Source organism: Microchirus variegatus (assembly GCF_963457635.1).
Source record: "Microchirus variegatus genome assembly, chromosome: 9".
Taxonomy (NCBI): Eukaryota; Metazoa; Chordata; class Actinopteri; order Pleuronectiformes; family Soleidae; genus Microchirus; species Microchirus variegatus.
The window spans coordinates 4852167-4863353 of NC_139810.1; the positions used below are offsets into that span (position 1 = coordinate 4852167).

An 11187-nucleotide genomic window follows, 5' to 3' on the forward strand; every position below is an offset into this window, starting at 1 on the left:
AATAACGTCTCACTATCGTTAATCGGGTTTAAAAAAGAGAAAAATAAAGCCCGTGCGTCAGACAGAAATGCACCTGAATCCACGCGCGCGGCCTCGTCACGTCGCTCTCTGCCCGCTGTGGAATCCACCGAAGGCCCGAGGAAATACCGACGAGCGAGAGCGCTTCATCACGCTCTTTGTCACCGAGACATAAAGCCCTTACCTTCCGCTACTGACTTCCCCTCCCCCTCCGCTCCGACATCTCCGGCCTTCACACACACACACACACACAGTGACACACACACACACTGTGACACACACACACACGGTGAGTGTCAGCGAACACGGAGTCCAGCAGCAGATCACAGCGGACTGAAGTGATCCAGCAGCCGCTTCCACTCTGAGCAGCAGCAGCAGCAGCAGCAGCAGCAGCGACACGGAGCTGTTCAGCACCCAGGACAGAGCCAAACCCAGTAATCTTCAGCACCATGGACAGAAGCTCCCCCCTCTACTGCCTGCACTGCCCCCTGCAGGAGATACAGGAGCGCTGCAGCCCTGACCTGACAGGCCCTGGCCCTCTGCTGACTCTGAGTCAACACGCTGCAGGGCCCGGGTCGTGCGTCAATATGCAACAAAGAGGCCGCAGCCAAACAGCAGGAGGAGCAGGAGGAGCAGGAGGAGCAGGAGGAGGAGCAGGAGGAGGAGCAGGAGGAGCAGCAGGAGCTCACAGCAACAACAGCCAGAAACTCAACACCAGGAGGAGGCTACAGTTACACAAATACACTCACCAGACACTTTATTGTGTACTAGGAGAAGATAAGTTAAGTTAAGTTAAGATAAGCGATGATAAGATAACATGACCCAGATATGGAGGATAAAGCGATAGAAGATGGATGGGTGAGGATAGGATAGGATAAGATTAAGCAAGAGAAGATCAGATAAGGATAAGATGCAATAACACAACCCTGATGTGGAGGATAAAGCGATAGAAGATGGAAAGATGAATGGAAGAAAAGTTTAGATAAGAAAATATAAGATAAGATAAGATCCGTTAAGATAAGACAACACGACCCTGATGTGGAGGATAAAGCAGTAGAAGATGGAAAGATGAATGGAAGACAAGTTAAGTCAAGATAAGAGATGATAAGATAACACGACCCGGATGTGGAGGATAAAGCGGTAGAAGATGGACGGATGAATGGAAGATAAGTTAAGATAAGTTCAGATAAGTTAAGATATGATAAGGACCTGTACACGGTGTAACACAAGCCTGATGTGGAGGATAAAGCAGTAGAAGATGGAAAGATGAATGGAAGATAAGATAAGAAAATATAAGATACGTTAAGATAAGAAAATATAAGATAAGATAAGTTAAGATAAGAAAATATAAGATAAGATAAGTTAAGATAAGATAAGGACCTGTTTATGGTGTAACACAACCCTGATGTGGAGGATAAAGCGATAGAAGATGGAAAGATGGGTGAATGGAAGATAAGTTAAGATAAGTTAAGATAAGATAAGATAAGATAAGATAAGATAAGATAAGTTAAGATAAGATAAGTTAAGATTAGATAAGTTAAGATAAGATAAGATAAGATGTGTGCAGCAGCAATGATAACATGTATGACAGTATATATGGGTGAATAAATAGAGACCTTTTACCATCAGAGGCTCCAGGATTGAGACTGAGCTGATGCCAGGTCAGTGTCACCTGACAACAACACCAGCTGTCAATCACACTGGTGTCAAATGTACCGTCTGTTTTCCTTCTAAATGGGAGTTTGAGGCCAGTGATTTAAGAAAACTACTAAACCTCAAATAACAGTTAAATCTGCATGATTTTTTTAATGTTATACAGATTTATATGCAAATATAACTGTGTTTGTGTATATATATATACAGTATATGTAGGAGGATTATGATTGTGCTGCGAGGAAGATCGTCAACATTTGCTGCATATTTGATTTAATCTGCTCATTATTATCAATCACATCAGTCCAGAAGAAATTAAAGGTCCAGGGGTTAAAATAGAGGTGAGATTATTTTTCATTTGGCATAATTTGAAAATAAAATAATGATACTTTTGTGAAGGTTTGAAATCTATTATTATTGTTATTATTATTCATCCTCATAAATGGAACCATACAATGGTCAACTTTGGAAGGCAAGGCTAAAAAATGCTAAACAAGTGCTTTACAATGGGAACAAAGAGGGAAAAACAGCAATAACAGCATAAAATTCATAATAACAACACAATAAAAACTTAATAAACTAAAAGATTTATTTAAACTCAGTGGCAAACAGGTGCAGTACAGACACCAGTCCAGCAGAGGGCGGTAATCCAGGCGGTGGACAGATTTCGCCGGGAAAGAAGAAGAGGAAGGAGAAGGCGGAGTCTAATCAGAGAAAACGTCTACGTCACTCCCTCCCTCCGTCTGCTCAGCTCCGTCCTCCACAGCAGCTCAGGTTAGCACACATTAGCCTCTTTACTAACGGACTAAACCGGGATCTACGTGTCCACACTGAGCCGCTGTGACTTGTTTTTTTTTTACAGCCGAACCGAGAAGAGTGAAACGGGCTAACGTTCGCTCGAGTTAGCCGGCGGCGGTTGTCTTCGGAGACGCCGTGGACCTCATGCTAACTTTTAGTTTTTGCGTATAAAAGAAAAAGTTAAAAGTTAGCTCGGTTTAAGTTTGTCTCTTTTGATAACGTGAGTGAGTTAAACTTTACCTGTGAAATGTTGATCTCGGCTTAAAGTTGTAAATAGCAGACTTCTTACAGACTTCTACCCGTGGAGACTGAATATACTTTATATTTAACAGAAGTTAGTTTTGTTTTAAATGTGACTTCCCATCATTCGGCTTCTATAAACTGAATAAATCATTTAATATATATATATATATATTATCTAGTTATCTACATCCTAAAGTTGCTGGACCAATATCTATCTATCTATCTATCTATCTATCTATCTATCTATCTATCTATCTATCTATCTATCTATCTATCTATCTATCTATCTATCTATCTATCTATCTATCTATCTATCTATCTATCTATCTATCTATAACAATGGAAATACGTTTTGAATCTACGTCATTGGTCAAAAGGAACTTTATTTATAAAGCACTTTACAAACAATTCAAATGCCATTCAAAGTGCTTTACATGTGAATCACACAATTCAGGATTATTATGTTGCTATAAACGTTCATAATTAATATTTACTATTTAGAATAATGGCAATTGTGTGTGTTGAAACAATTACTCAATTCAATCAATCATCAACTATTTTGATAATCAATTATTCGACTTTACAGGTTTTTTTTCACTATTTAAACAAGCTTTGTGATTTTTCCGCTCCTTTTAATGTGAATTTTTTGGGGGGGTCTTGCTCCTTATAACAATAGCAAAATCATTAAATCTGGGTTTTGGTTTTTGGACAAAACAAGAACATTTTTTCCAGGTGTTGCAAACACTGATCCACATGTTCTGATATGTTTGGACCAAACGATTACTCGTTTGATTATTGTACCTGGATTATTGTAGAATATGGCAACTTTTATGAGGTTTAAATTAGGGAAGTGAATCTTTGGGTGGCTCACGATTCGATTCAAAATCTATTCTCGATTCATACGATTCTCAATTCAAGCAATTCTCAATTCAAAAATTGATACAATACATAGTGTGTTAAGGCAAATTACGGCATCAAAACAATAAAGTTTGTATCAGATAATGTGATCACGCAAAGGCAAACTTAAAGGTGCATTATGTAATAAATCTAAAGCAACTGGCCATAAAATCCTCCTAATATGTCACAGAGACTCAGGAATAATGTTCATATAACAAACTGAACTCAGCAACAACAACAGTACAGACAAAATATTTGCATTAAAAAAAATATTTTGCAGACTGCAAATCATGTTTATGTTTTGAAATCATGTTTTGGCATGTGGCGCCACCTACCGCCGTCTACCAATCATTGCAGTCAGTAAGGTCTCAGCTACCGAGCAACCACGGGTTGCCAGTTACGTCAGTAAAATGGAACTTAAAAGACCTCTGTATTTTGAATTTGAATGTAGTAACTGTTTTTGGCCACATTCTTACATATGGCACCTTTAAGACAAAAGTTAACATTTATTCATTCAAAGCAAATAAAAACTTACTGTACAAAAAATAACTAGCATAAATAAAAGCTTAGACTAGCTGCCCTTTTTCTCCCAGAAGTTACAGATATAAACTGTACACAAATAACACAAACTGGTGTTTTGTGGGGGTTTTCAAAATAGAAACTTTCAAAAATCGATTTTGGAAGTTTATGAATCAAGTCCTTTTTGTGTCTGTAATGTGCCTGTGTCTGTGTGTCCACAGCAGCAGGATGGACATGTCCAGCAGGCTGTTGATGTGGCAGGAGCTGGCAGAGAGCTGTGGTCTCAGCACAGTCTATCAGGGTGTTGAGCAGGTGTGGAGGCTGCTGCTGCTCTGCCTCATCTGCAGACTTTTCTTCAGACTGGGTGAGTGGGAAAACTTTCTGAAAGTGAGGTTCATTTTCGACTGCACCACAGTCAGTTTTCCTGTGGTGGTATGTTTTGGGAAATGCATTAACCAGTGTGCTCTGAGGCTGTTGTTGAGGCTGTTGTTTGTTCGTCAGGAGGCGTGTCCACACTGAAGCACGTGGTGTCAGTGTTGGTGGGGATGTACGGCCTCTTCCTCTTCTTCGAGCTGCACATGCTGTGGGTGCTGTTGCTCAGCGCGCTCTGTTACCTCGTCCTGCTGCTCACGCGACACTCCTCCAGCAGAGGCCTCTTCCTCTCGCTCGTCATCCTCGCCTACCTCCTTATCGGGTGAGAAAACGATGCAGCAAACACACGCACACGTACAGTACATGTGGTGGAAGAGAACTTTTGTAGGTGAGCAAAAGTCTTCATGTTTTCTTTTTTTCTCTTTCTTTCAGAGAGTTGCATTTGATTGACATGGTGACCTGGCATAAAATAAGAGGTAAATATTCCCTAATGTAGACGGACAAGCTTATAATACCTGTTTTATGGTCAGAGACAATTGTAGTATTACCTACAGTATCATCTAGTTCACCTCCTGCGTTATATATATATATATATATATATATATACATATACATATATATATATATATATATATATATGTGTGTATATATGTGTGTATATATATGTGTATATATATGTGTATATATATGTATATATATATGTATGTATGTATGTGTATATATATGTATGTATGTATGTGTATATATATATGTATATGTATATACATGTATATGTATATACATGTATATGTATATACATGTATATGTATATACATGTGTATGTACATGTATGTATATGTATGTACATGTATGTATATGTATGTATACATGTGTATGTATGTATGTACATGTATGTATATGTATGTATACATGTGTATGTATGTATGCATGTGTATGTATGTATATGTATATATACATGTATATTTATGTATGTATACATGTATATTTATGTATGTATACATGTATATGTATGTATGTATACATGTATATGTATGTATGTATACATGTATATGTATGTATGTATACATGTATATGTATGTATGTATGTATACATGTGTATGTGTATACATGTATATGTATGTATACATGTGTGTGTATGTATGTATACGTATGTATATGTACATACATATATATTTGTATATATATTATCCTCTTGTTCACATTTACTTTTCATAACTCATGGCTCTTCTAAGTGTAAATAAGTGTTATCAAAACACTGTTTTGCACAGTGGAGATGAGAGAGAATAGAGTACGGTGTCCCTGAAGTGTGTCTCACAGTAACACATTTAACTTCTAATTGAAGTGGGTGGACAATGACAATGTATATTTAACAGGAAACAATGTTCCTCATGAATTAATATTGATATTGTGGCGTGAGGGGGGAAAAAGAAAGAAAACGGTGTGTACCATAAAAGCTGTTTGTGTGTGGCTCAGGCTCCCAGATGGTGGTGGCCATGAAGGCCATCTCTCTGGCCTTTGACCTGGACAGAGGAGCAGTGAGCAGCCTCCCCTCTCCAGCTGAGGCCCTGGGCTATCTCCTCTTTGTGGGCACGGTGGTCTTTGGTCCTTGGATCAGCTTCTCCAGTTATAAGAATGCTACTGAAGGCAGGAAACTGGTGAGTGGACCATGTTTTGTGTGCACGCTGTTTCTTCTTGTGTAGTTCTGTAATGAGGTACTGAGGTGGTCTGTTTCCCTCAGAGCTGGTTGTGGTTTCAAAGCTCCTTCGTCAGTCTGCTGAAGAGTCAGATCTGTTTGCTGGTCTCCACCTGCATCGCTCCGTACCTCTTCCTTTTGTTCATCCCCATCCAAGGAAGCCCGGTCACAGAGAAGTGAGAAACATTTTCAGTAAAGTCTTCATCCACGTGTAGCAAAAAAAACAGTTCTGCAGATACGTGAACAAACACTGGTTTGAGAGCATCTTCTATCTTTCTTTCCCTGCTTCGAAGACTATTTTGACAAAGGTAAGTCTGCCTCGCAGGAAGTGGAACTCTAAGTAATATAAACTAGAGTAGCACTCACTCATCCTCCACTCAGAGGGAGTACAGAGACCCTCTGTGGTTTAGTTAAGGTGGAAATAATAATGGAGAAATAATAAGTGTATTTTTTGTATGTTGTTGTGATCCAAAGGTGGCTGCGTGCTTATGAGAATGCAGTGTCCTTCCACTTCAGTAACTACTTTGTGGGTCACCTCAGTGAAGGCACCACCATGCTAGCAGGAGCGGGCTTCACTGAAGACAAGGACAACATCAGATGGTGAGTGGAGCTGGAGCTGATCTTTCTACTAAGCAGCTGCACACACATATACTAATGTATAGTAGAGTTGTATTGTTTATTTGTTTTTTAATACAGAATTGGTGCTGGGCGTGCATGTCGTCATGTTTACGTGACTCCCCATTGTTAAAATAAGTCTATAAAGTAACGCTAACCTTTAAAAACAGAGGCACACATACGCAGTACACAGGTACGCTGGTTATTTGTAGCGCTGCTCTTTTCCTTTAATAAACAGACCGCTCCAGTTCAACTGTAGGCGCGCTAACGGCGGTAAAAGGAGCTAATGCAGCTAACGTAGATGGTAAGCGGTGCCTGGACTCTGGTGTCGCGGCACGTGAACGTGCCTTGCGTTAATGTGCGTTAACCTAGTGCCCAGCACTACACAGAATATAAGTGTTTAAAAGAAAGGTCAAATCTGTTGTGTTTTGTGTGCAGGGATATGAGTGTGGTGAAACCTCTGAGTGTGGAGATGCCTCGCTCCATGGTGCTGGTGGTGACGTCCTGGAACATCCCCATGTCCCGTTGGCTGAAAACCTGTGAGTGTTTTTCTCAGTGTGTGAAACCTTTTGTCAGAAAGTTTATTTATTATTGAAGGAAAAGCACTTTTTTCACATTAAATGAATCATAAATACACTCTATACATTGTTAATGTGGTAAACGACTATTCTAGCTGCAAACGTCTGGTTTTTAATGGAATATGTACATAGGTGTATAGAGGCCCATTTCCACTGTTCTAATGGTACATTGTGTTTGCTAATGGTGTTAGAAGACTATTGGATGATTAGAAAACCCTTGAAAACCCTTGTGCAATGATGTTAGCACAGCTGAAAACAGTTTTGCTGCTTCTTTGACGAAAGGGCAAAATAATTTTTATATAATATATTTTAAATAAAAATCATTATTTCTTAACTTGTCGATGTCTTGACTATATTTTTTATTAATTTGATGAATAAAAGTGTGAATTTTAATGGAAAACACAAATAAATTGTATAGGTGACCCCAAACTTTTGAACAGTAGTGTACATAGGGAGCCATTTTGGACCACCATGTTTTCACAATGGACAAACAAACATCCGTTTAGTTTACATTACAGCAGCAATACAACATGAAACCAGATTAAAAATCTATTTTTTATTTTACATACCGTACATTAAGTGCCATTTCTTTCAATGTTGATGGCATTTACACTCTTTGTTTAAAAATGGCAAACTAGTATTTACCATGTAAGTGTATTCTAGCTTATTTTTGTGTTCATTGTCATCGTGTTGTGAATGTTCCGTCTTTTGTCGCCACTCTGCAGATGTGTTTAAAAACGCCATGAAGCTGGGGACGTTTGCAGCCATCCTTATGACGTACACGGCCAGCGCCTTACTGCACGTTAGTAACCGCGCACATTTATAGTCTTTGTTCTCTTTCATCTTCACAATGTTATTCTAATATTTCCCGTCTACAGCTGTTGCCGTACCGTGATATTACACGTTTGCATTTTTCTCCCTGAACCCAACTCTTGACATCTATTTTGAGAGTAAACATTCACCACAGTAAAGTGTTGTTGTGTTGTTGCTTCCTCAGGGTCTGAGTTTCCACCTGGGCGCTGTTCTCCTCTCTCTGGGATTCATCACATATGTTGAACATGGTATGAAGAACATTTCTGTTTGTTCATATAGAGTCGTTTATCTTCATTTTAAAGCTCCCATAGAGTGGTCCTATCGCACATATATGTGAGTTATGGAGGTCTACATCACATACATTAATTTGTTTTTATGGTCAAAAACCTCCTAGTTGCTGTAAATGAGCCGATAGAAATCTCTCCTCATTGAAGCTCCGGTCAGCTGTGTTGGCCAGCCAACAAGGGCTTTTCCAACTGTCTTGTGATTGGCCAATACCTGGAAGTGATGTAATCAGCACACCAGCTCTCAGAGGCGCAGCTCCCCCCTCTGGAACGGTGGATGCACTGCTACTCATTATCAAAACATTGTTTTAACAATGTTTAAAAATGGCTTCGTCACGACTCCCCGCCGCAGTCCCTTTTACGACCTTTGACCCGGAGACACAGAGTCAGAAGACACTGTCGCAAGCGAAACACCTCCACAACGGAAGTTATTCTTCTTCTGTGGTTCAATGTACGCACCCGGATGTGCCCGGACTAGTGCCCGGAGGAGCAGGAGGATCTGCTGTTCAGGAGAACCGCTGTTTACGTAACCAGAACGGGTTTTTTCAGACATCTAGTTGAGCCTGAGATTACAATACAACACATCGTTGTATGGCTGAATTGTTTGTTTCGAACCTTCAGGGCTTCATAAACGAGGTAATGGCGCAGATGCACACTAAAAAAACAGCCTTAATTGGTACTTCCGTTCTATGGGAGCTTTAAACAACTGGTGCAGTTGTCCAGCAGAATATAAACACTCAGGTTGTTGATTTGTCTTCTCCTCAGTTCTGAGGAAGAGGCTTGCGTCCATCTTCAGCGCTTGTGTCCTGTCCAGACCTTGTAGCTCCGGCTGCAGCCATCAGCACAAGAAGGTAAACACTCAGACGCTTCCAGAACACAGACTTTGGTCACTGTTAAATAATGTAGAAATCTAGAGCAGTAGATGTGGATATTTGGTCCAGAAGAGATGGTTTTCATCATTTTACACAGGTCTTATGATCCGTTTCTACTCTTTCTCGGTGTGTAGGAGTACTGGGTGGTGATGTTGAACTTGCTCTTCAGCTTCCTGGCCATCTTCCACCTCACTTACCTGGGCTCCATGTTTGATCCTGGAGTAGATGAATATGAAGTAGAAGAGGTAAGAGAATTGAAAAAATCTACATGACGGTGTCCTTATTTTTGAAATAAAATCACTTTTTTCCCAATCAATATAACGTTAAATGAATCATAAATACACTCTATACATTGTTAATGTGGTAAACGACTATTCTAGCTGCAAACGTCTGGTTTTTAATGGAATATGTACACAGGTGTATAGAGGCCCATTTCCCAAAAAATAGTTAAGCCTCCATTTCTTTATTAATGCTTTGAATGGAAAGTTTGAACATATTGTATCCTTTCATGAAATTTAAAAAACATAGTGTATGCTTTTTCATGAAATTTGGACACTTTGAAGATATGGCAGGTGTGGTTAGCATTTTAATATTCATAATATTTAACAAGGTATAATAGGTTAACTAGTTTTATTAAAAACTAGAGAGAAATTTATGAGTTCAGGTATTCTGTGTTCAATATCGAGTTTATATGGATACTTTGAACATGTATAAAGTGTAGTCAGCATTATATCATAATATTTATATATTTATAACAGTTATTTTGTTGAATTTATTAATAATTAATTAAAACTGTTAGTGGCAGGTGCGAGTGCGTATACTCTATGTATATTGGAAAGTTGAGGATTGGCTAGTTTGGTGGATAAAAGTGTGACTTTTAATGGAAAACACAACAAAAATTGTATAGGTGAGCCCAAACCTTTGAATGGTAGTGTATCTTTCTTTGCTACGATTTAAAAACAAGACACAGGAAGCCAAACAAATGAGATCAGATTGTCTACGTTGGTTGTGTGAACCGTTGTCGATTTGAGGTTCTGTGTCCTGTGTTGCAGGGTTACGCAGCCATCCACACCATCCAGAGGTGGTCTGAGCTGAACTGGGCGAGCCACTGGGTCGTGTTTGCCTGTTGGATCTTCTACCGCTTAATCCAGTGATGGCAACCCCCGGACAGCAGATACGTAACTCTGCAAAACACCACGCAATACAAATGTGACGTCACGTTCGTATTAAAGCCGCTGTCCACACGAACCCTGAAAAACTGAGGACTATAAAAAAGATGCTGCTGTCTCCATTTTAATTTGAAATGGTGGGGCTTTGGAAGCCTTGATGAGTTCACTTCCTGTTTAGTTTTTATCTGCCACTACTCGACCGTCAGCTGTGAACAAAAGTTACTCATTTTTACAACATTTTTAGCCGCGTTAGTTAGTCGTTTAAGCAATTTAGAATATAGTCGTATGGATGCGTCGTGAATATCAGGGCGTTCTTGTATATGATGGGAATGAGGATCATGTGGATCTCAAAGCTAAAGGACACTTTACTATGTATTCACCTTTACCTGTGGATATTTACCTTTAAGGATCTTTTATCCAAAAGACAGAAACAAAACCACCTTTCAGACCAAATGAACTGCGTGTGTAGATACAGGTGTTGTCTTGGTACTGTTTTAAAGTCATTTCAGCATGTTTAAATATACATACATGTGTTTCTATTTATATATGTTTTTTTACTCTTTTTTTCTACGGAATGTTTGTGCCAATGTAAACGAACCCGAGTCGAGTCTTTTTGTCAGAACACGATCATAGTGGAGGAAACTCTTGAGGTATCGCGCAATA

The 11187-nt window shown here is 39.3% G+C and overlaps 1 protein-coding gene across 1 annotated transcript; it reads left to right on the forward strand.

Annotated features, from left to right (window-relative positions):
• Positions 1–2623: 2623 nt before the first annotated feature.
• On the forward strand, positions 2624–10509 carry LOC310931435 (protein-serine O-palmitoleoyltransferase porcupine-like; the record flags this gene model as incomplete). The annotated part of the gene is made up of 13 exons (XM_083894583.1): positions 2624–2689; positions 4350–4492; positions 4630–4822; positions 4933–4976; positions 5974–6155; positions 6239–6369; positions 6668–6793; positions 7247–7347; positions 8112–8188; positions 8384–8447; positions 9249–9334; positions 9490–9600; positions 10408–10509. Exons 2-13 carry the CDS (start codon positions 4357–4359, stop codon positions 10507–10509), a joined length of 1353 nt encoding a protein of 450 aa, XP_083750709.1. The 5' UTR covers positions 2624–2689; positions 4350–4356.
• Positions 10510–11187: the final 678 nt, after the last annotated feature.